Source organism: Anomaloglossus baeobatrachus, chromosome 1 (assembly GCF_048569485.1).
Source record: "Anomaloglossus baeobatrachus isolate aAnoBae1 chromosome 1, aAnoBae1.hap1, whole genome shotgun sequence".
NCBI lineage: Eukaryota > Metazoa > Chordata > Amphibia > Anura > Aromobatidae > Anomaloglossus > Anomaloglossus baeobatrachus.
Window position 1 is genome coordinate 508,142,234 of NC_134353.1, and position 25,852 is coordinate 508,168,085.

The following is a 25,852-nucleotide window of genomic DNA, read 5'->3' on the forward strand; positions in this document are numbered from 1 at the left end:
TTTTGCAGAGGGTGGTGTTCTGAAGATTGCCAATAAGTGACCAGTAATAGAGGAAATTAGCTGTAGGATATTAAAAAAAAAATCCCTCAGTTCTTGAGACGTAAATTGCAAAATGTCTCCTTTTTACAAGCACTTTGCCATTTTAACCATATGTGAACACGAGCCAACCCCCTGAAGAGATTCTCCACCAGACCATTTCCCCCTAGTAACCTGATATACCAGGAGTGAAGTTCCCGCCTGTTCGTCTTGTCCGGCTATGCGTCTGTTAATAAAGTTATTGAAGTGAGCGGCTGCTCCTCCCCGGTGTCACGTTGCAGCTGGCGGCTGCTGACATGGCGGTCCCGGGGAAGGCGGAGGGGGAAGCGGTAGTCCCTCTCCTCCTTCCCGGGTCCTCCATGTCTCTTCGGGTCGTCGCCCTGTTCCTGAGTCTGGCATGTCTGGCCGGGCAGTCAGCGGCGCTCACAGAAGGTCTATACTGCGGCCATCAGGTGTGCTACGACGTCCTGGGGGTGAGCAGAGATGCCAGCAAGGCGGACATCGCCCGGGCATACCGGCAGCTGGCCAGGAAGTATCACCCGGACCGGTACCGGACGCCTGAAGACAAAGAGACCGCGCACAATCAATTTCTACAAGTGGCCACAGCTTATGAGACGCTGAAGGTAACACGTCACCGGACCGCTGCACTGCTGCAGGGGGGGGGGGGGCACGGTGTAGCAGAGCCGAAACTTGGTACAACCCATTGTGCACTACCCGTGTCAGTCATGTCTGCTGTGTAGTAAAGAGGTTCTGCAGGTCTGGGGCTTCTCCATTACCTGGCAGGTAATCGGTGTTGGCTTCAGTTCCCCATTACGTGTAATTGCTGGCATGAAAGCTCGGATGTGTTGGCCACTTCTCATTGGTTAGGGACTATGAACTTTGGCTGCAAGCTGCACACGTAAAAGCTAACAGCCACTGCACCCATAGGGGGCCCTCTCTAAGAAGCCCCACTGTGGTCTGCCCCCCCCCCCCCTGGTGCGGATATAGGGGGCCCTCTCTAAGAAGCCCCACTGTGGTCTGCCCCCCCCCCCCTGGTGCGGATATAGGGGGCCCTCTCTAAGAAGCCCCACTGTGGTCTGCCCCCCCCCCCCCCCCCTGGTGCGGATATAGGGGGCCCTCTCTAAGAAGCCCCACTGTGGTCTGCCCCCCCCCCCCCCCTGGTGCGGATATAGGGGGCCCTCTCTAAGAAGCCCCACTGTGGTCTGCCCCCCCCCCCCTGGTGCGGATATAGGGGGCCCTCTCTAAGAAGCCCCACTGTGGTCTGCCCCCCCCCCCCCCCCCCTGGTGCGGATATAGGGGGCCCTCTCTAAGAAGCCCCACTGTGGTCTGCCCCCCCCCCCCCCCCCTGGTGCGGATATAGGGGGCCCTCTCTAAGAAGCCCCACTGTGGTCTGCCCCCCCCCCCCCCCCTGGTGCGGATATAGGGGGCCCTCTCTAAGAAGCCCCACTGTGGTCTGCCCCCCCCCCCCTGGTGCGGATATAGGGGGCCCTCTCTAAGAAGCCCCACTGTGGTCTGCGCCCCCCCCCCCCCCCCCCCCCTGGTGCGGATATAGGGGGCCCTCTCTAAGAAGCCCCACTGTGGTCTGCCCCCCCCCCCTGGTGCGGATATAGGGGGCCCTCTCTAAGAAGCCCCACTGTGGTCTTCCCCCCCCCCCCCCCCTGGTGCGGATATAGGGGGCCCTCTCTAAGAAGCCCCACTGTGGTCTTCCCCCCCCCCCCCCCCTGGTGCGGATATAGGGGGCCCTCTCTAAGAAGCCCCACTGTGGTCTTCCCCCCCCCCCCCCCCCCCCTGGTGCGGATATAGGGGGCCCTCTCTAAGAAGCCCCACTGTGGTCTTCCCCCCCCCCCCTGGTGCGGATATAGGGGGCCCTCTCTAAGAAGCCCCACTGTGGTCTGCCCCCCCCCCCCCTGGTGCGGATATAGGGGGCCCTCTCTAAGAAACCCCACTGTGGTCTGCCCCCCCCCCCCCTGGTGCGGATATAGGGGGCCCTCTCTAAGAAGCCCCACTGTGGTCTGCCCCCCCCCCCCTGGTGCGGATATAGGGGGCCCTCTCTAAGAAGCCCCACTGTGGTCTGCCCCCCCCCCCCTGGTGCGGATATAGGGGGCCCCTCTCTAAGAAGCCCCACTGTGGTCTGCCCCCCCCCCCGGTGCGGATATAGGGGGCCCTCTCTAAGAAGCCCCACTGTGGTCTGCCCCCCCCCCCCCTGCAGATATAGGGGGCCCTCTCTAAGAAGCCCCACTGTGGTCTGCCCCCCCCCCTGCAGATATAGGGTGCATTGACTATAAGGCTTTGTGCGCACGTGTGCGCTCTGCACCGCACCGAAAATGTGCGCTTCAGAGCGCAGCTGAAAAGCTGCGTTCTGAAGCGCATGGTGCCGGCAGATTTGTGCGCTCTGCATGCTGCCTCTCCCTACAGACAGCATGCAGAACGCATGAAAGAAGTGACGTCACTTCTTAGAACGCAGCGATTTGACAAGCAGCCGAATCGCTGCGTTCTAACATGCCACGTGCGCACGGCCCCTGCATAATCTCCATAGATTGTGCAGGGGACGCAGGAAGCATGCAGTTACGCTGCGCTGCAGAACGCAGCGTAACTGCATGTAATACGCACACGTGCGCACATACCCTAAAGCGTAACATACTAAAAAGGAATAAATAAAAAAGATAACTTATTAGGTGTATATTGTGTAGATGTATAAAAGGTTTCTTGGGCAAGTTAGACATGGAATGAACAGGAAATATCTGTAGATAATCGGAAAATGAACGCATGTCATATAACTGTGTGTGTATAATATATATATATATATATATATATATATATATATATATACATACTTATGACATGCGTTAATTTTCCTGTAATCTACTGATATTTCATTATCATTCCACACCTATAATGCTCATATATAATGTTCATTCCATGTCTAACTTGCCAATGAAACCTTTTATACATCTACACAATATACACCTAATAAGTTCTCATTCTCTTTATTTATTCCTTATTCTTTTTAGTATGTCCCCTATAAAGCCCATCTGATTTCTCCACTTACCCTGTACAGTGCCAAGGCCAGCAAATACACTAGACATCACTACTAATGTAATAAAATACAGGCAAAGGAAGACAGACAGGGGCACATAGAGAAAAGGATATGCACCAACTGCAGCAGCCTAACACCAGAGCTGAAAAGCTCCAAGAGCTTCCACTGACTTCCTCCTTCAACAACAGCCAGCTCAGGAGGGGATACAATTCTGTAAGTCACATCAGGTGATGGGCCATCTGACTATTTAAAGGAATGGGAGTGGGCGCAAACAGGCTGCACCTGAGTTGAACTAACAAGAAACTACCTGCCAGGAAAGAGTCCTTAACCCTTTCTGCACTGAAAAAAATCAGATACATTTAATATCCAGAGCCTCAGAAGGCAATGTGAGACTCAGATCCAAAACCTGTCACAAATCTCCCTAGGATAGGAGGATAGGAGACCTCCGTCACATAGGATCTTCCTGACTATGAAACCCACTATGGTCTGACCTCTCTCCTGCAGTTAAAGGGTGCCATGACTCTGAAACCCACTATGGTCTGATTCCCTACTGTAGTTATAGGGTGCCCTGACTATGAAGCCCACATTGATCTGACTCCCTGCAGCAGTTATAGGGTGCCCTGACTATGAAGCCCACATTGATCTGACTCCCTGCAGCAGTTATAGGGTGCCCTGACTATGAAGCCCACATTGATCTGACTCCCTGCAGCAGTTATAGGGTGCCCTGACTATGAAGCCCACATTGATCTGACTCCCTGCAGCAGTTATAGGGTGCCCTGACTATGAAGCCCACATTGATCTGACTCCCTGCAGCAGTTATAGGGTGCCCTGACTATGAAGCCCACATTGATCTGACTCCCTGCAGCAGTTATAGGGTGCCCTGACTATGAAGCCCACATTGATCTGACTCCCTGCTGCAGTTATAGGGTGCCCTGACTATGAAGCCCACATTGATCTGACTCCCTGCTGCAGTTATAGGGTGCCCTGACTATGAAGCCCACATTGATCTGACTCCCTGCAGCAGTTATAGGGTGCCCTGACTATGAAGCCCACATTGATCTGACTCCCTGCAGCAGTTATAGGGTGCCCTGACTATGAAGCCCACATTGATCTGACTCCCTGCAGCAGTTATAGGGTGCCCTGACTATGAAGCCCACATTGATCTGACTCCCTGCAGCAGTTATAGGGTGCCCTGACTATGAAGCCCACATTGATCTGACTCCCTGCAGCAGTTATAGGGTGCCCTGACTATGAAGCCCACATTGATCTGACTCCCTGCTGCAGTTATAGGGTGCCCTGACTATGAAGCCCACATTGATCTGACTCCCTGCAGCAGTTATAGGGTGCCCTGACTATGAAGCCCACATTGATCTGACTCCCTGCAGCAGTTATAGGGTGCCTTGACTATGAAGCCCACATTGATCTGACTCCCTGCAGCAGTTATAGGGTGCCCTGACTATGAAGCCCACATTGATCTGACTCCCTGCTGCAGTTATAGGGTGCCCTGACTATGAAGCCCACATTGATCTGACTCCCTGCAGCAGTTATATGGTGCCCTGACTATGAAGCCCACATTGATCTGACTTCCTGCTGCAGTTATAGGGTGCCCTGACTATGAAGCCCACATTGATCTGACTCCCTGCAGCAGTTATAGGGTGCCCTGACTATGAAGCCCACATTGATCTGACTCCCTGCTGCAGTTATAGGGTGCCCTGACTATGAAGCCCACATTGATCTGACTCCCTGCTGCAGTTATAGGGTGCCCTGACTATGAAGCCCACATTGATCTGACTCCCTGCAGCAGTTATAGGGTGCCCTGACTATGAAGCCCACATTGATCTGACTCCCTGCTGCAGTTATAGGGTGCCCTGACTATGAAGGCCACATTGATCTGACTCCCTGCAGCAGTTATAGGGTGCCCTGACTATGAAGCCCACATTGTTCTGACTCCCTGCAGCAGTTATAGGGTGCCCTGACTATGAAGCCCACATTGATCTGACTTCCTGCTGCAGTTATAGGGTGCCCTGACTATGAAGCCCACATTGATCTGACTCCCTGCTGCAGTTATAGGGTGCCCTGACTATGAAGCCCACATTGATCTGACTCCCTGCAGCAGTTATAGGGTGCCCTGACTATGAAGCCCACATTGATCTGACTCCCTGCAGCAGTTATAGGGTGCCCTGACTATGAAGCCCACATTGATCTGACTCCCTGCAGCAGTTATAGGGTGCCCTGACTATGAAGCCCACATTGATCTGACTCCCTGCAGCAGTTATAGGGTGCCCTGACTATGAAGCCCACATTGATCTGACTCCCTGCAGCAGTTATAGGGTGCCCTGACTATGAAGCCCACATTGATCTGACTCCCTGCAGCAGTTATAGGGTGCACTGACTATGAAGCCCACATTGATCTGACTCCCTGCTGCAGTTATAGGGTGCCCTGACTATGAAGCCCACATTGATCTGACTCCCTGCAGCAGTTATAGGGTGCCCTGACTATGAAGCCCACATTGATCTGACTCCCTGCAGCAGTTATAGGGTGCCTTGACTATGAAGCCCACATTGATCTGACTCCCTGCAGCAGTTATAGGGTGCCCTGACTATGAAGCCCACATTGATCTGACTCCCTGCTGCAGTTATAGGGTGCCCTGACTATGAAGCCCACATTGATCTGACTCCCTGCAGCAGTTATAGGGTGCCCTGACTATGAAGCCCACATTGATCTGACTTCCTGCTGCAGTTATAGGGTGCCCTGACTATGAAGCCCACATTGATCTGACTCCCTGCAGCAGTTATAGGGTGCCCTGACTATGAAGCCCACATTGATCTGACTCCCTGCAGCAGTTATAGGGTGCCCTGACTATGAAGCCCACATTGATCTGACTCCCTGCAGCAGTTATAGGGTGCCCTGACTATGAAGCCCACATTGATCTGACTCCCTGCTGCAGTTATAGGGTGCCCTGACTATGAAGCCCACATTGATCTGACTCCCTGCAGCAGTTATAGGGTGCCCTGACTATGAAGCCCACATTGATCTGACTCCCTGCTGCAGTTATAGGGTGCCATGACTATGAAGCCCACATTGATCTGACTCCCTGCAGCAGTTATAGGGTGCCCTGACTATGAAGCCCACATTGATCTGACTCCCTGCAGCAGTTATAGGGTGCCCTGACTATGAAGCCCACATTGATCTGACTCCCTGCTGCAGTTATAGGGTGCCCTGACTATGAAGCCCACATTGATCTGACTCCCTGCAGCAGTTATAGGGTGCCCTGACTATGAAGCCCACATTGATCTGACTCCCTGCAGCAGTTATAGGGTGCCCTGACTATGAAGCCCACATTGATCTGACTCCCTGCAGCAGTTATAGGGTGCCCTGACTATGAAGCCCACATTGATCTGACTCCCTGCTGCAGTTATAGGGTGCCCTGACTATGAAGCCCACATTGATCTGACTCCCTGCAGCAGTTATAGGGTGCCCTGACTATGAAGCCCACATTGATCTGACTCCCTGCAGCAGTTATAGGGTGCCCTGACTATGAAGCCCACATTGATCTGACTCCCTGCTGCAGTTATAGGGTGCCCTGACTATGAAGCCCACATTGATCTGACTCCCTGCAGCAGTTATAGGGTGCCCTGACTATGAAGCCCACATTGATCTGACTCCCTGCAGCAGTTATAGGGTGCCCTGACTATGAAGCCCACATTGATCTGACTCCCTGCTGCAGTTATAGGGTGCCCTGACTATGAAGCCCACATTGATCTGACTCCCTGCAGCAGTTATAGGGTGCCCTGACTATGAAGCCCACATTGATCTGACTTCCTGCTGCAGTTATAGGGTGCCCTGACTATGAAGCCCACATTGATCTGACTTCCTGCTGCAGTTATAGGGTGCCCTGACTATGAAGCCCACATTGATCTGACTCCCTGCAGCAGTTATAGGGTGCCCTGACTATGAAGCCCACATTGATCTGACTTCCTGCAGCAGTTATAGGGTGCCCTGACTATGAAGCCCACATTGATCTGACTCCCTGCTGCAGTTATAGGGTGCCCTGACTATGAAGCCCACATTGATCTGACTCCCTGCAGCAGTTATAGGGTGCCCTGACTATGAAGCCCACATTGATCTGACTCCCTGCAGCAGTTATAGGGTGCCCTGACTATGAAGCCCACATTGATCTGACTCCCTGCAGCAGTTATAGGGTGCCCTGACTATGAAGCCCACATTGATCTGACTCCCTGCTGCAGTTATAGGGTGCCCTGACTATGAAGCCCACATTGATCTGACTCCCTGCAGCAGTTATAGGGTGCCCTGACTATGAAGCCCACATTGATCTGACTTCCTGCTGCAGTTATAGGGTGCCCTGACTATGAAGCCCACATTGATCTGACTCCCTGCAGCAGTTATAGGGTGCCCTGACTATGAAGCCCACATTGATCTGACTCCCTGCAGCAGTTATAGGGTGCCCTGACTATGAAGCCCACATTGATCTGACTCCCTGCAGCAGTTATAGGGTGCCCTGACTATGAAGCCCACATTGATCTGACTCCCTGCTGCAGTTATAGGGTGCCCTGACTATGAAGCCCACATTGATCTGACTCCCTGCAGCAGTTATAGGGTGCCCTGACTATGAAGCCCACATTGATCTGACTTCCTGCTGCAGTTATAGGGTGCCCTGACTATGAAGCCCACATTGATCTGACTCCCTGCAGCAGTTATAGGGTGCCCTGACTATGAAGCCCACATTGATCTGACTCCCTGCAGCAGTTATAGGGTGCCCTGACTATGAAGCCCACATTGATCTGACTTCCTGCTGCAGTTATAGGGTGCCCTGACTATGAAGCCCACATTGATCTGACTCCCTGCAGCAGTTATAGGGTGCCCTGACTATGAAGCCCACATTGATCTGACTCCCTGCAGCAGTTATAGGGTGCCCTGACTATGAAGCCCACATTGATCTGACTCCCTGCTGCAGTTATAGGGTGCCCTGACTATGAAGCCCACATTGATCTGACTCCCTGCAGCAGTTATAGGGTGCCCTGACTATGAAGCCCACATTGATCTGACTCCCTGCAGCAGTTATAGGGTGCCCTGACTATGAAGCCCACATTGATCTGACTCCCTGCTGCAGTTATAGGGTGCCCTGACTATGAAGCCCACATTGATCTGACTCCCTGCAGCAGTTATAGGGTGCCCTGACTATGAAGCCCACATTGATCTGACTCCCTGCTGCAGTTATAGGGTGCCCTGACTATGAAGCCCACATTGATCTGACTCCCTGCAGCAGTTATAGGGTGCCCTGACTATGAAGCCCACATTGATCTGACTCCCTGCAGCAGTTATAGGGTGCCCTGACTATGAAGCCCACATTGATCTGACTCCCTGCAGCAGTTATAGGGTGCCCTGACTATGAAGCCCACATTGATCTGACTCCCTGCAGCAGTTATAGGGTGCCCTGACTATGAAGCCCACATTGATCTGACTCCCTGCTGCAGTTATAGGGTGCCCTGACTATGAAGCCCACATTGATCTGACTCCCTGCAGCAGTTATAGGGTGCCCTGACTATGAAGCCCACATTGATCTGACTCCCTGCAGCAGTTATAGGGTGCCCTGACTATGAAGCCCACATTGATCTGACTCCCTGCTGCAGTTATAGGGTGCCCTGACTATGAAGCCCACATTGATCTGACTCCCTGCAGCAGTTATAGGGTGCCCTGACTATGAAGCCCACATTGATCTGACTCCCTGCAGCAGTTATAGGGTGCCCTGACTATGAAGCCCACATTGATCTGACTCCCTGCTGCAGTTATAGGGTGCCCTGACTATGAAGCCCACATTGATCTGACTCCCTGCAGCAGTTATAGGGTGCCCTGACTATGAAGCCCACATTGATCTGACTCCCTGCTGCAGTTATAGGGTGCCCTGACTATGAAGCCCACATTGATCTGACTCCCTGCAGCAGTTATAGGGTGCCCTGACTATGAAGCCCACATTGATCTGACTCCCTGCAGCAGTTATAGGGTGCCCTGACTATGAAGCCCACATTGATCTGACTCCCTGCAGCAGTTATAGGGTGCCCTGACTATGAAGCCCACATTGATCTGACTCCCTGCTGCAGTTATAGGGTGCCCTGACTATGAAGCCCACATTGATCTGACTCCCTGCAGCAGTTATAGGGTGCCCTGACTATGAAGCCCACATTGATCTGACTCCCTGCAGCAGTTATAGGGTGCCCTGACTATGAAGCCCACATTGATCTGACTCCCTGCAGCAGTTATAGGGTGCCCTGACTATGAAGCCCACATTGATCTGACTCCCTGCAGCAGTTATAGGGTGCCCTGACTATGAAGCCCACATTGATCTGACTCCCTGCAGCAGTTATAGGGTGCCCTGACTATGAAGCCCACATTGATCTGACTCCCTGCAGCAGTTATAGGGTGCCCTGACTATGAAGCCCACATTGATCTGACTTCCTGCTGCAGTTATAGGGTGCCCTGACTATGAAGCCCACATTGATCTGACTCCCTGCTGCAGTTATAGGGTGCCCTGACTATGAAGCCCACATTGATCTGACTCCCTGCTGCAGTTATAGGGTGCCCTGACTATGAAGCCCACATTGATCTGACTCCCTGCAGCAGTTATAGGGTGCCCTGACTATGAAGCCCACATTGATCTGACTCCCTGCAGCAGTTATAGGGTGCCCTGACTATGAAGCCCACATTGATCTGACTCCCTGCAGCAGTTATAGGGTGCCCTGACTATGAAGCCCACATTGATCTGACTCCCTGCAGCAGTTATAGGGTGCACTGACTATGAAGCCCACATTGATCTGACTCCCTGCTGCAGTTATAGGGTGCCCTGACTATGAAGCCCACATTGATCTGACTCCCTGCAGCAGTTATAGGGTGCCCTGACTATGAAGCCCACATTGATCTGACTCCCTGCAGCAGTTATAGGGTGCCCTTGACTATGAAGCCCACATTGATCTGACTCCCTGCAGCAGTTATAGGGTGCCCGACTATGAAGCCCACATTGATCTGACTCCCTGCTGCAGTTATAGGGTGCCCTGACTATGAAGCCCACATTGATCTGACTCCCTGCAGCAGTTATAGGGTGCCCTGACTATGAAGCCCACATTGATCTGACTCCCTGCTGCAGTTATAGGGTGCCCTGACTATGAAGCCCACATTGATCTGACTCCCTGCAGCAGTTATAGGGTGCCCTGACTATGAAGCCCACATTGATCTGACTCCCTGCAGCAGTTATAGGGTGCCCTGACTATGAAGCCCACATTGATCTGACTCCCTGCAGCAGTTATAGGGTGCCCTGACTATGAAGCCCACATTGATCTGACTCCCTGCTGCAGTTATAGGGTGCCCTGACTATGAAGCCCACATTGATCTGACTCCCTGCAGCAGTTATAGGGTGCCCTGACTATGAAGCCCACATTGATCTGACTTCCTGCTGCAGTTATAGGGTGCCCTGACTATGAAGCCCACATTGATCTGACTCCCTGCAGCAGTTATAGGGTGCCCTGACTATGAAGCCCACATTGATCTGACTCCCTGCAGCAGTTATAGGGTGCCCTGACTATGAAGCCCACATTGATCTGACTCCCTGCTGCAGTTATAGGGTGCCCTGACTATGAAGCCCACATTGATCTGACTCCCTGCAGCAGTTATAGGGTGCCCTGACTATGAAGCCCACATTGATCTGACTCCCTGCAGCAGTTATAGGGTGCCCTGACTATGAAGCCCACATTGATCTGACTTCCTGCTGCAGTTATAGGGTGCCCTGACTATGAAGCCCACATTGATCTGACTCCCTGCTGCAGTTATAGGGTGCCCTGACTATGAAGCCCACATTGATCTGACTCCCTGCAGCAGTTATAGGGTGCCCCTGACTATGAAGCCCACATTGATCTGACTCCCTGCTGCAGTTATAGGGTGCCCTGACTATGAAGCCCACATTGATCTGACTCCCTGCAGCAGTTATAGGGTGCCCTGACTATGAAGCCCACATTGATCTGACTCCCTGCTGCAGTTATAGGGTGCCCTGACTATGAAGCCCACATTGATCTGACTCCCTGCAGCAGTTATAGGGTGCCCTGACTATGAAGCCCACATTGATCTGACTCCCTGCTGCAGTTATAGGGTGCCCTGACTATGAAGCCCACATTGATCTGACTCCCTGCAGCAGTTATAGGGTGCCCTGACTATGAAGCCCACATTGATCTGACTTCCTGCTGCAGTTATAGGGTGCCCTGACTATGAAGCCCACATTGATCTGACTCCCTGCAGCAGTTATAGGGTGCCCTGACTATGAAGCCCCACATTGATCTGACTCCCTGCTGCAGTTATAGGGTGCCCTGACTATGAAGCCCACATTGATCTGACTCCCTGCTGCAGTTATAGGGTGCCCTGACTATGAAGCCCACATTGATCTGACTCCCTGCTGCAGTTATAGGGTGCCCTGACTATGAAGCCCACATTGATCTGACTCCCTGCAGCAGTTATAGGGTGCCCTGACTATGAAGCCCACATTGATCTGACTCCCTGCAGCAGTTATAGGGTGCCCTGACTATGAAGCCCACATTGATCTGACTCCCTGCAGCAGTTATAGGGTGCCCTGACTATGAAGCCCACATTGATCTGACTCCCTGCAGCAGTTATAGGGTGCCCTGACTATGAAGCCCACATTGATCTGACTCCCTGCAGCAGTTATATGGTGCCCTGACTATGAAGCCCACATTGATCTGACTCCCTGCTGCAGTTATAGGGTGCCCTGACTATGAAGCCCACATTGATCTGACTCCCTGCTGCAGTTATAGGGTGCCCTGACTATGAAGCCCACATTGATCTGACTCCCTGCAGCAGTTATAGGGTGCCCTGACTATGAAGCCCACATTGATCTGACTCCCTGCAGCAGTTATAGGGTGCCCTGACTATGAAGCCCACATTGATCTGACTCCCTGCTGCAGTTATAGGGTGCCCTGACTATGAAGCCCACATTGATCTGACTCCCTGCTGCAGTTATAGGGTGCCCTGACTATGAAGCCCACATTGATCTGACTCCCTGCAGCAGTTATAGGGTGCCCTGACTATGAAGCCCACATTGATCTGACTCCCTGCAGCAGTTATAGGGTGCCCTGACTATGAAGCCCACATTGATCTGACTCCCTGCAGCAGTTATAGGGTGCCCTGACTATGAAGCCCACATTGATCTGACTCCCTGCAGCAGTTATAGGGTGCCCTGACTATGAAGCCCACATTGATCTGACTCCCTGCAGCAGTTATAGGGTGCCCTGACTATGAAGCCCACATTGATCTGACTCCCTGCAGCAGTTATAGGGTGCCCTGACTATGAAGCCCACATTGATCTGACTCCCTGCTGCAGTTATAGGGTGCCCTGACTATGAAGCCCACATTGATCTGACTTCCTGCTGCAGTTATAGGGTGTCTTGACTATGAAGCCCACTATGGTCTGATCATGTACACCCGGTATTACTGATTGTGCGGTGACTAAGGATCATGCCGCCTAAAGCATTGTGTTACTCAAGATGAAGTCCACAACTGGACACTTCACTTTAACCCCTTCGCGACGCAGCCAATAACTGTTTTTGTTTTTCCCTCCCTTAGCTATAACTTTTTTTTTCTGTCCATAGCCAGATGAGTTATATTTTTGAATGACCCCATTCATTTTACCACAGAATAAACTGGAAAATGGGGAAAAAAAAAATCTAAGTACAGTGGAATAGTGAAAAACAACAAACAATTCTGCCATTGTTTTTTGGATCGTTTTTTACAGCGTTCATTATGTGGTAAAACTGATCTGGTAATATCAGTCTCCTCAGTATGATTAGACTAGATTTGACATTCTGCAACCAAATCTGCATCTCCTGGCAGGAAAAACGCGCCTTTTTGCCACGATTTGCCTCATTTTTTATGTTTTTTTTTCCTTTATTGCTTTTAATGGTGGAAAAGAATTGACATGCTGCAGATTTTTTCTGCCAATAAAAATCCTGAAAGTGTGCACTAGACTTCAGGATTCTCATAGACTTTCCTGGCATAAGGATATCCTTGCAGATTTGTGAAAGTCTGCAAGAAAAAAAAGTGGTAAAAACGCACCGTGTGCACACAGCTTAATAGTGATACCAAACATGTCCAGTTTTTTTTTACTTTACTGGTGAAAAAAAATCAAATCAAAGGTTTAAAAAAAAAAAACAACACGTTTGGGGTTGTCGCCATTTCCTAAGACAATGGAGCCGTGTGATGGCTTGTTTTTTGCAGGGCAGGACAACATTTTTATTCATAGCACTTTGGGATAGGTATGACATTTTGATTGCTTGCTACAGCATGTTTTGTGGTATTGTGGCAACCAAAAACACGTAATTTTGGCTTTTTTTTTCTGTTTTAAGGTGTTTCTGAATTTGGTTAATATTTTTTATATTCCTATAGATTGGTCTTTTGTATACACGCCCATACCACATATGTGTACTTTTTATCACATTTATTTTTAATGAGAGACTAGGGGCCGATTTGAACTTTATATTTTTTTATTTTTTTCTTACTGTATAGGAGGCTATAACCTGCTAGTGCTATGGACAGCAATGCCATAACATTGCTGCATATATAGTGAAAATCACTGCCTCCTTTGAAGTCTGGCCACAGGCAGGATCTCGAGGGAGCTACGTAATGACAAGCACCCATGTCTTCAGAAGACCCCCAAATGTCATAGCAACCCATCCATAAGGGCATGGACTGACATGATCCCATGCCAGCGTGATGTTCATGCCATTGTCAGAGATTGATGGCGGCATTTAACAGGTTAACAGTGACAGCAATTGTTAGAGGTAGGACCTGCAGCATACTGTGAGCCCGCACCATACAACCACCACCAGCTTGCGCCTAAGGCTAGTTTCACACATCCGGCTTTTCGGCGGATTCGGCGCATGCCAGTACAGTGTATACAGTACAGTAGCAGCACTGTAACGTCCGGATCACATGCTCCAGTCACATGACAGCATGTGACCGGAGCTTGTCGCGCTGCCACTGTACTGTATACACTGTACTGGTGTGCGCCGAATCCGGCGAAAAGACGGATGTGTGAAACTAGCCTTAGGCTACTTTCACACATCAGGTTTTTGCCATCAGGCACAATTCGGTAGAAAAACTGATGCAACGGATCCGTCGAAAAAACGGATCCATCGCATCAGTTTTTTCCATCCGTTTCTTCCATTTTTCGACAGATCCGTTGTGATACTGAGCATGCTCAGCTTAAAAAAATCACAATCCTTCGTTGGATTCCGTCATATGACGGATGACGCCCATAGGCTTCCATTATACAACATGCCAGACGGCGCCGGATCCAGTGTGGTCCAAGTTTTTGCCGTTGCTAAAAAAAAGTTCCATGCTGCGCCCTTTCCGGCAGCCGGATGAAGAAATGTTGCTGCATCTGGCGGACGCCGCATGCAACGCAATGCCATTTAGCACAATCCGGCGCTAATACAAGTCAATGGGGAATTAAACGGATCCGGCGCCGGATCTGTTTTATCCGCATTTCGCAGGACTGTGCCTGATGGTAAAAACAGGATGTGTGAAAGCAGCCTTACATGTATGGCGAATGTCAACAAAGGGTTAAAGTAGCTCAGTCTTTATTCCTTTTTTATTTATTTTTTTACTGCCCTTTTAATTACAAGCAAATTGGTGAGGGTCTCAGTTCTCAGACCACAACTGTTCACTCAAAAATCTCTCAAAGAGGTGCAGGAGCTTCATTGCCTATACTTTCTATTGAATCCTTGCGGGGGGTCTCAACACCCAGACCTCCACTAGTTTGCTTGCAGTTAAAAGGGCATATAAATATAAGGGAAAAAAATAAATGTTATAAAGATCTAGTTACTAAGTATTTTGAAATCCAGAGCTCTTCTCAGTACAGCACAAGATTAGTCACATTAGTCATTAGGTTGAGATCAGACTTGCAAATATACCCAACTGCAAACATTAGTACAGCTCTCACCAAGCCCTAGGATGTTCCCTGGACACAGCAACTTTTTTTTTTGTGCCCTACAAAATACTGTATAAAGGACAAACGAGTGACACATCATGTTATAAATTGGACTTTAGAAGAACAAGTCTTCAGATGCATGTTCGGTACTGGGACAACATCTAAAACCTTAAGGCTATGTGCCCACGGAAGAGAATCCCTGTTGATTTATCTGCGGAAAATCCGCGGATTTTCTGAATTTTCCAGATAAATCCTCAGATTTATGCAAGTACAGACACTCCCCATGTTATCCTATGGGACATGGGGAGTGCTGTGTCCATGCGGCGGAATGTGCAGCTGCGGAACATGCTGCGGATGTCCCGCAGCCGCACGTAATTGCATAATTGCATGTCAATTGTTTATGGGAAATAGCTGCGGAATTCCCGGCCCTCCACTATGGAGATAGAGGGCAGGACGTCCACAGGTAAGTTGCATGATTGTCCGCAGGTTTACTGTAGCTATTTCGCTGGAATCCCGCAGCTATGGATAGCTGCGGATTCCGGGGAGCTGCTGCGGGAAACCTGCGGACATACCTGCGGATATATCCGCAGGTACAAACTCCCGTGGGCACATAGCCTTACAGTTAGTTCACCACAACGATGGTACATACGCTAAAGCAGCAGATGGATGATATACAGCGAGTTGAATTCAGAGTGTCTCCCGTTCTGGTAGACCCCAGGGGCCTATACATTACATGGTTGGCCCTTCATTTTAATGACTGGCATGTAATGTTAAGAACTACAGATTAGGTGATACTGTCTATCATTGGGGAATACAAATAATTTATCCAGCTCACCCAATCTTGAGGAGACCTCCTAAACCAGACGGTGCACGGGCAGGATAGAGTCAGCAAAAGTGTGAATAAGGACATAGAGTCCGAAACGCGTCCTTGTTACATCATTTTCACTGGATTATATATATGGATCGTTTGATGAACTTTTTAACATGGATTAAATAAAAAATGTTGAATTTTATACAACTGGGGACATGTTTGCTAGACATCCTTCCTCCACGCTGTCTATCAGTGGGGGTCTGATTGCTGGGACCGCCACTGAATGGGGCACTTTTATCCCCATAAGAATGGAGCAGCAGTACTAATAATTCATTATTTAATTCTCGATAGAGCTGCCGAGTGCCGTGTTTGGCTTTTCCCAGGAGTTATCAACTACCCCGTGAAAGGGGATAACTTATTCCAATTGCAATGCCCCTTAAATAAAAAGTAGAGCAGTAAAAGGTGCTTCAGGCTGTGTTTGAAGTGCTGTTAAAAACTACTATAACGTTAATAAGCCTGAATATAAGGTGTTTTGGATTGAATAAAGAAATCAAGCTATACAGCTGGCCTAGCCTCCCTTGCATTTTTGGTTGCCGTCATGGACACCCATGCGTCAGGTAAACAGAAGTCACGTAACCACCTGTTGTGGCCAACAGCAGCCAAGAAAGGAAAAAGCCCACCAAATTTAGGCCTCATTCATAAGTCCATATCACTAATATACAGCATGTTCTTGTTATCGCTTACGGGACTGTTCACAGAACTGTCTTTCCACCACTCCTGTGTGCGCAAAACTAATGGAGACGTCCGTTTTTATTTCCCAGCAGCACAGATGAAATATACAAATCTATGGGTACACGTACAGCACACGGATTGAATCAGTGTGCAGTCTGTGTTGTCTAGGATTATCATTGCAAAGGGTAGAACCTTTCTAATGTACTTATTAATCCACACATGAAAATCACAGATGGTAAAAACTGACACTGACTCACGGATCCAAAACACTGATGACACGGTACTATTTTTTTTTTTTCCTGCGTCTGTGGAATAACTTGGACTTGGAAATGAGGCCTAATGAAGTATTCTACATATACTGTACAGTAGATAGCTATAATAATATCTCTGATGTAGAAAAAAAGGTTTCTATTCACCACAATTTGTCTCCATTGGTTTCAATGGAATGTTGTACTATGCTATGGTGGGAGATATAAATCTTTTAGGCTGTTCTCCAACAGGGCGCAGGTTTTATATATATATATGAGACTGCTATTCTGTTGTTAATGAATATATCTGAGCCTTAGTAAAATGGAAAGTAACATAACCTGCTTGTTTCCAACTAGGATGAGGAAACCCGGAAAGATTATGACTATATGCTTGATCACCCGGAGGAGTACTACAGGCACTACTATCACTACTACAGCAGGCGTCTGGCTCCGAAAGTGGATGTGAGGATAGTCATCCTTGTTACAGTGTGTGTCATCTCACTCTTTCAGGTAATTACACACTTAACAATCAGTAGTTGGTAAATGTTTTTCACTCAGGGTGATAGACAGCAGTTAGAAGCAGAGGACTTTTCTTTGATATCTATATCTACCAATAGGACTTTTTTACATATATATATTACAAACATAACGTATTTTTCGTTTTATAAGACACATCGGATTATAAGACGCAGCCCAAATTTCGATGCTGTGCCAGGTGGTGGTGAGGCACTGGCTATTCTGAAGATGTCGGCGGTGCGGGCTTCAAAGACATGGCGGCTGGAGTCCGCACATGCGCAAATGAGAGCTTTAGCCGAGAGCTCCATCTGAGCATGTGCCGATTCTGGGCTCCATTATTTGAAAGCCCATACCGCCGACGTCTTCAAAATAGCCCGTGCAGGGCCGCCAGCCGCACAGAGCAGGGCCGCCATCCGCACAGAGCCACACAGAGCAGGGCCGTCTGCTGCAGAGAGCAGCACAGCATTGCCCCTGCCTCCTCTGACCCCTCTCCACCACCCCCCGGTAAGCTATATTCGGATTTTAAGACGCACTCCTCATTTTCCTTCCAATTGATTGGGAGGAAAAATGTGTTTTATAATCCTAAAAATACGGTATTTCCTTTTTTGATATCCATTTAAAGAAGTTTGAGAATGCCAAAAATGAGGCACACAGCTGTAGATCCGATGAGCCATCCGCAGAGGCAACTCTCCAATACCCAGGACAAATTCTGTGTAGTGTAATCCAGCAGGCATATTTTCCCATACTTATCCCCTACTTTATGTTGCTGTCAATTTTATGGGATAGGAATAATTAGATGACAAAATGGATTACCACTGCAGGATCAAACTACTAACAATCTGTTTGTTGTCTGTTACCATACAGACATACTGTAGTTTGCAAATAATCTGTAGAAACAAAATGGGTAAAAAAAAATGACGATATGTTGCAAGATTAATGTCATTTTAAATCCATGGAGAGAATAACAATTGTAAATGTACTTAGTTTTTCAACATAAAAATCAAAACATTCAAAGGCACTTGTAGATATTAGGTGTTAGACGTAGCCACTTTTGACGAATCTGTTGACAATCTGTTGTCCTTGAGCGTAAGATTTTACCAGAATTGTCTCTATCTGATAATCATGTGTCATGCCTATGGTCCCTGCTGGTACAAACCTTATTAAATCCTGTATACTATGTAATGTTGGTGACTGTAGCTGTGGATTCTCATAATTATAGTGAATATTCTTCAGTTTTACAGCTGGAGGAGCAGCTATAATGAAGCCATTAAATACTTAGCAACGGTGCCAAAATACCGAATCCAGGCCACTGAAATTGCAAGGCAGCAAGGTCTCCTGAATCGCGGTAAAGAAAAGGGGAAGAACAAGCGATCAAAAGAAGAAATTAAAGAAGAAGATGAGGAAATAATTAGGGACATTATCAAGAACAAAATAGACATTAAAGGAGGCTATCAAAAACCCCAAATCTATGACATCCTCCTGTTCCAAATCATCATATTCCCCTATTATTTCATCCAGTATATGAGTTGGTATATCCGATGGGTGTATACGTTTAATATCAAAGGAGAGGAGTATGGTGAGACAGAAAAACTCTACCTCATCCGTAAACACATGAAAATGTCTCAGTCTCAGTTTGACAGTTTAGAAGATGAACGGAAGAAAGCATTTCTTGAGGAGGAGCTGTGGATCCGAGAGAATTATGAAGTAAGTAGAGATTTAACGTTAAAATCTTTTTGACAGGCAAAAGGCACAAGAAATGTATGTTAGACTTAGTTCAGGCATTTTTTCTTTTTTTTTTTTTCCCCTCTTTTTGCCTAGAGCCATAACTTTTTTTGCTTAGTTTATTATTGCATTGTTTAGGAAAGTGAGGTAACCGAAAAAAACCCAAACCCCGCAATTTTGTCGTTTTTCGTTTTTTTTTCCCTTGTTACAGAATTTACTGATAAAGGTAATTTATTATTTTTTTAGATCGGACTTTTACAAACAGCGATTATGTTTTTTCTTATACTCTAATAGTATAGTATTGCAGTATATAGTATAAATATTGGGCTCCTCTGGAGCCTATGGCTAAGCTTCACAGGAGTACACAAATGACTGTGATGGGTGGATTTAGCAGGACCCCAGCTGCCATGGTAAACCATCAGTGCTCTACAGTCAACTGTTAATATCTATAATGTGTGGATAGAGCTGGGCTCCTGAGGCTTATCTACATTTCCCCCGACCATCAGTCCGCCCCACACACATTATAGTCTTCTGTACCCGTCAATATTGTCAGGTTCAGGCACATTCCAGTGCAGTGTAATACAGTACAATGGCATTGCGGCAACCTCCGGTCACATTCTGGCATGTGACCGGAGCATGTGACCAGAGCTTGCCGCGATGCCATTGTACAGTATTATTTGTCTGGAAAAGAAAGTGCACAAAGGGTCTTACCAGGTATGAGATTTCACAAATAAGGTGCCAAAAGGCACACTCACCCACTGAGGTTGTGTCAGGCACAACTCCTATATACACATATATCAATTGGTGGTCAGCAGCAGCCCCGAATAAAGGGTTAAAACAATGGGAATAAAAGAGATCCGGGTTTAATGCTGCATTAGAAACCACATGAATCCAAAGGTATGTGATGAGATCCTTTTTTCTTTATTTCTGCAGGTCAACGCGTTTCAAAGACATATCTATCTTCTTCATCAGGATAAAAGAAACAATATCTTAGTTCTTTGAAACGTGTTGACCTGCAGAAATAAAGAAAAAAGGATTTCATCACACAACTTTGGATTCATGTGGTTTCTAGCGTAGCATTAAACCCGGATCTCTTATATTCCCATTATTGTACAGTATTAACACTACTGGAGTGTGCCGGTCCGGTAATCTGGCGAAATGCTGGATCTGAAACAGCCGTAAGAAGACCAATAGTGTGTAAATGGTTATAGGGAACTTGCTTCATACCACATTTGTTCCCACCATTCTTGTTTTTGTATGGGCACTTCACGCTTGTAAATAATTGCAGGCAGTACACTTATTTTCTTTATCGTTCCTATGGGAGACCCAGACATTGGGTGTATAGCTTCTGCCTCCGGAGGACACACAAAGTACTACACTAAAAAGTGTAGCTCCTCCCTCTGAGCATATACACCCCCTGGAGAACTAGATCTAGCCAGTTCATTGCTTTGTGTTCACTCAGGGTTGGCCCCGCCCCCTCTCCTCGCTCCGGCGCCATTTTATCAGCGTTTTCTCAGCAATCAGCACTGGCTGCAATCCTTGCAGGCCAACGGAGTAATTGTACCGGTTCCCGCCCGGGAACGGTTCAGAGGTTTCTACTCAAATCTCTTCCTAGTCCCCAAAAAGGACGGTTCCTTCCGGCCCATCCTGGATCTCAAGCTTCTCAACAAGCATGTTCAGGTGTGACATTTTCGCATGGAGTCTCTGCGATCAGTCATTGCCTCAATGACCCAAGGAGATTTCCTGGCATCCATCGACATCAGAGATGCCTATCTGCATGTGCCAATTGCAGTTTCACACCAGCGTTGGCTACGTTTTGCAATCGGAGAGGAACATTTCCAATTCGTGGCTCTCCCCTTCGGGTTAGCCACGGCCCCTCGAGTATTCACCAAGGTCATGGCAGCAGTGGTTGCGGTTTTGCACCTCCAGGGGTTGGCAGTGATCCTTACCTGGACGACCTTCTAGTCAAGGCTTCATCCAGCGCAGACTGTCAGCGGAGTGTCTCGCTCACTCTCGCCACTCTAGCCCAATTCGGGTGGCTTGTCAATCTGCCCAACTCCACTCTGACTCCTACCCAGAGGCTCACGTACCTATACCTAGGGATGCAGTTCGAGACTCTGCCGACACTTGTGAAGCTGCCCTTAGTCAAACAGCAGTCCCTCCAACTGGCGGTGCGCTCTCTGCTGAGGCCCCGCCGTCATTCCATCAGGCACCTAATGCAGGTGCTGGGTCAGATGGTGGCGTCAATGGAGGCTGTTCCCTTTGCCCAGTTCCATCTGCGTCCTCTACAGCTGGACATTCTCCGCTGTTGGGACAAGCGGACTTCCTCCTTGCACAGGCTAGTGGCTCTGTCGCCACAGACCAGGAGCTCTCTTCAGTGGTGGCTTCGGCCCCTCTCTCTGTCTCAGGGGCGCTCCTTCCTGGCCCCGTCCTGGGTGATCCTCACCACGGATGCCAGTCTATCCGGCTGGGGAGCGGTATGTCTCCACCACCGAGCGCAGGGCACTTGGACTCCGTCCGGGTCAGCCCTCTCGATCAATGTGCTGGAAACCAAAGCTGTGCTTCTAGCTCTCCTAGCCTTTCACCACCTGTTGGCGGGCAAGCACATCCGAGTCCAGTCAGACAATGCGACAGCGGTCGCCTACATCAATCACCAAGGCGGGACACGCAGCCACCTGGCAATGTTGGAGGTTCAACGCATCCTTCAATGGACGGAGGACTCCAAGTCCACCATATCCGCAGTCCACATCCCAGGCGTGGAAAACTGGGAAGCAGATTATCTCAGCCGTCAAACCGTGGACAGTGGCGAGTGGTCCCTGCATCCGGCAGTGTTTCAGTCAATCTGCCGCAAATGGGGCACTCCGGAAGTGGACCTAATGGCATCCCGTCACAACAACAAGGTTCCGGTTTACGTGGCTCGCTCCCACGATCCTCAGGCCTTTGCAGCGGATGCTCTGGTTCAAGATTGGTCCCAGTTTCGTCTGTCCTACGTGTTTCCCCCTCTAGCTCTCTTGCCCAGAGTTCTGCGCAAGATCAGAATGGAGGGCCGTCGGGTCATCCTCATTGCTCCGGACTGGCCCAGGCGAGCTTGGTACCCAGACCTGCTCCATCTGTCCGTAGAGGTGCCGAGGTATCTTCCGGACCGTCCAGACCTTCTCTCACAAGGTCCGTTTTTCCGCCAGAATTCTGCGGCTCTCAGATTGACGGCGTGGCTCTTGAGTCCTGGATCTTGACGGCTTCTGGTATTCCTCCTGAAGTCATCTCCACTATGACTCGGGCTCGGAAGTCTTCCTCGGCCAAAATCTATCACAGGACTTGGAAAATTTTCCTGTCCTGGTGTCGCTCTTCCGGCCATGCTCCTTGGCCTCTTTCCTTGCCGACCCTTCTGTCCTTTCTACAGTCCGGTCTGCAGCTAGGACTATCCCTCAATTCCCTCAAGGGACAAGTCTCGGCTCTGTCAGTACTGTTCCAGCGGCGTATCGCCCGGCTGGCTCAAGTGCGCACCTTCATGCAGGGCGTGTCTCACATCATTCCACCTTACCGGCGGCCCTTGGATCCCTGGCACCTCAATTTGGTCCTCACGGCCTTGTAGAAAACCCCCTTTGAGCCTCTTCGGGAGGTTTCTTTGTTTCGTCTTTCACAGAAAGTGGTCTTTCTAGTGGCCATAACTTCCCTCAGGAGAGTCTCTGATTTGGCTGCGCTCTCTTCGGAGTCACCTTTTTTGGTTTTTCATCAAGACAAGGTGGTTCTCCGTCCGACCCCGGACTTTCTCCCTAAGGTGGTTTCTCCTTTCCACCTTAACCAGGACATTTCCCTGCCTTCCTTTTGTCCGGCTCCTGTTCATCGCTTTGAAAAAGCGTTGCATACTCTGGATCTGGTGCGGGCGCTCCGGATCTATGTGTCTCGCACCGCTGCTCTTAGGCGGTGCACCTCTCTTTTTGTGCTAACCACAGGTCGGCGTAAGGGCCTCGCTGCTTCTAAGCCGACCTTAGCTCGTTGGATTAGGTCGGCCATTTCCGATGCCTACCAGTGTACTCAGGTGCCTCCCCCGCCGGGGATCAAGGCACACTCGACCAGAGCTGTCGGTGCCTCTTTGGCTTTCAGGCACCAGGCTACGGCTCAGCAAGTCTGTCAGGCTGCCACTTGGACTAGCCTGCATACCTTTTCAAAGCACTACCAAGTGCATGCTCATGCTTTGGCAGATGCGAGCTTGGGCAGACGCATCCTTCAGGCGGCTGTCGCCCATTTGTGAAGTTAGGCTCTGCCTACTTCTCAGTTTTTCTGTTTATTCCCACCCATGGACTGCTTTGAGATGTCCCAATGTCTGGGTCTCCCATAGGAACGATAAAGAAAAAGAGAATTTTGTTTACTTACCGTAAATTCTTTTTCTTATAGTTCCGTATTGGGAGACCCAGCACCCTCCCTGTTGCCTGTTGGCAGATCTTGTTCCGCGTGTTATCACCGGCTGTTGTCGTGGACAGAGTCTCCGGTTGTTCCGGTTCTTACTCTGTCTTTACTTGTGGGTGGCTATCTCCTTCAGCTTTTGCACTAAACTGGCTAGATCTAGTTCTCCAGGGGGTGTATATGCTCAGAGGGAGGAGCTACACTTTTTAGTGTAGTACTTTGTGTGTCCTCCAGAGGCAGAAGCTATACACCCAATGTCTGGGTCTCCCAATACGGAACTATAAGAAAAAGAATTTACGGTAAGTAAACAAAATTCTCTTTTTTAATACATCTTACTCCATAATTTACACATTACGTTATTGTCATTTTTAACAGATGTACAAAAAAGAGCAAGACGAAGAAATGAAGAAAAAGATGGCTTCAGATCCACGATGGAAGAGATACAGAAGATGGATGAAGAATGAGGGACCAGGAAGACTCACATTTGTAGATGACTGACAATGCTGTCTTACTTGGTCCTTTAAAATATTTTCATAAAATAAAATATAGTTTTTTGTGTTTCGAGCACACAACAGTGATCCTGATCTCTGATGCAAACATTAGACACGTATCGTGTCCTTTATATTTTGGTACTCTTGGGCAAGTTCAGGACAAATGTTCACTGTGACCACACTCTGCTTTCCCTGTTACTAGAATATTTACAAGAAATGTTTTAATTGTGGAGTGGCACCAGATATTTTCTATATTGGGCATCAAGTGTGCATGGCTTTGCCTTACTGACATTCACATTTGTAAAGTTTAGAATGATCCCCATAACCGGCCTATTTGTTTTGGTGCTTTTCCTTTAGGAGCCACTATCAAGAACTAACATCCTGGCTGAAGGAGTGGACCAAAAATTAATATCGATAATCTTTAATACATTGAATTACAATTAAAAGCCAATTTTAATGAATATTTTTCTAACATGCTCAAGGCTTAATGGGATTTATGATTACCGTATTTACCCTCGCACATAATCAATGGAATACTTGTAGACTAAAGGCCGCTTTACACGCAGCGATATCACTAGCGTGCGTACCCGCCCTCGTTGGTTGTGCGTCACAGGCAAATCGCTGCCCGTGGCGCACAACATTGCTCGGAACCGTCACACTACTTACCTGCCTAGCACCGTCGCTGTGATCGGCGAACCGCCTCCTTTCTAAGGGGGCGGTTCGTTCAGCGTCACAGCGATGTCACTAAGCGGCCGCCCAATAGAAGCGGAGGGGCGAAGATGAGCGGAACAAACATTCCGTCCATCTCCTTCCTGCCTCATTGCCGGCGGCCGCAGGTACGAGGTTGTTCCTCGTTCCTGCGGTGTCACACATAGCGATGTGTGCTGCCGCAGGAACGACGAACAACTGCGTCCTGCTACAGCAACGATATTTGGGAAATGGACAGCGTGTCAACGATAAGGTAAGAAAATTTGCTCGTAAACGGTCGTTTGTGCGTTTCACACTCGACGACGTCGCTAACGAGGCCGGATGTGCGTCACGAATTCTGTGACCCCAACGACATTGTGTGTAAAGCGGCCTTTAGTAGCAATTCTTAGAAAAATGGTCTGAACTGATCAAATGAATTGTGGTACTGCACGTAAAAACTGCACTATTGAAATGTTGCAGAAAAACTGGTGGTTTCCAGTAAGTTTCTGAAATATTACAAAAATGCTACTTGTGAACAAATGTAATTGTTACAAAGTTGTTAAAAAATGCTACTGATTCCCTTTTTTACTGGTTGCAACAGGTAAAAAAAGTGAAAAGGCCCAATTAGTGATGAACGATCTAATTCATGCTGCCCTAGTCAAGCGTTCCTTGGTGTTCATTTTGCAGTAAAAAAAATTCTGGAAATATGATTGTCCAGGTCAATTTGATTATGACCATACCAAACTTGCATATTTTTATTTAAGTGCTTGAAAAAAATATCAAATTAGTAAAAAGAAAAAAAAATTGGCTAAATTTTTACGTGGTAACTAGCGATGAGTGAGCAGTACCATGCGTGGTACTCGCAACAAGCAGTTAGATTCTCGGATGGGCGTAACTTGTATACCGAGTATAATGGAAGTCAATGGGAAACTAGCATTTTTTCGGGAAGTCTTCTGGAAAAATGCTAGAATCCCCCAGTGACTACCATTATTCTCAGCTACGCGACCATTTGAGCATCCAACTGCACATTAAGAGTGTGGGGGCACGGGGGTCAGTGGGTGCTCTCGTCCGCTTGCCCGGCCGCCTTTAGAAAGACAGCATGGCCCAGGGCTCATCCCAACTGAACGCCCGACCTCCTTAACCCCTTCAGCCCCCGGGCACTT

At 48.7% G+C, this 25,852-nt stretch overlaps 1 protein-coding gene across 1 annotated transcript; it reads left to right on the plus strand.

Moving 5' to 3' along the window:
* Positions 1 to 292: 292 nt before the first annotated feature.
* Positions 293 to 25,394, plus strand: DNAJC25 (DnaJ heat shock protein family (Hsp40) member C25). The gene is made up of 4 exons (XM_075316040.1): positions 293 to 659; positions 17,227 to 17,379; positions 18,619 to 19,089; positions 23,887 to 25,394. Exons 1-4 carry the CDS (start codon positions 333 to 335, stop codon positions 24,007 to 24,009), a joined length of 1,074 nt encoding a protein of 357 aa, XP_075172155.1. The 5' UTR covers positions 293 to 332; the 3' UTR covers positions 24,010 to 25,394.
* Positions 25,395 to 25,852: the final 458 nt, after the last annotated feature.

Coding starts and splice junctions, on each gene's coding strand:
- DNAJC25 (XM_075316040.1), top strand. CDS start 333: ATGGCGGTCCCGGGGAAGGCGGAGGGGGAAGCGGTAGTCCCTCTCCTC. Junction 660..17,226: donor CAGCTTATGAGACGCTGAAG/GTAACACGTCAC, acceptor GTTTCCAACTAG/GATGAGGAAACCCGGAAAGA. Junction 17,380..18,618: donor GTGTCATCTCACTCTTTCAG/GTAATTACACAC, acceptor AATATTCTTCAG/TTTTACAGCTGGAGGAGCAG.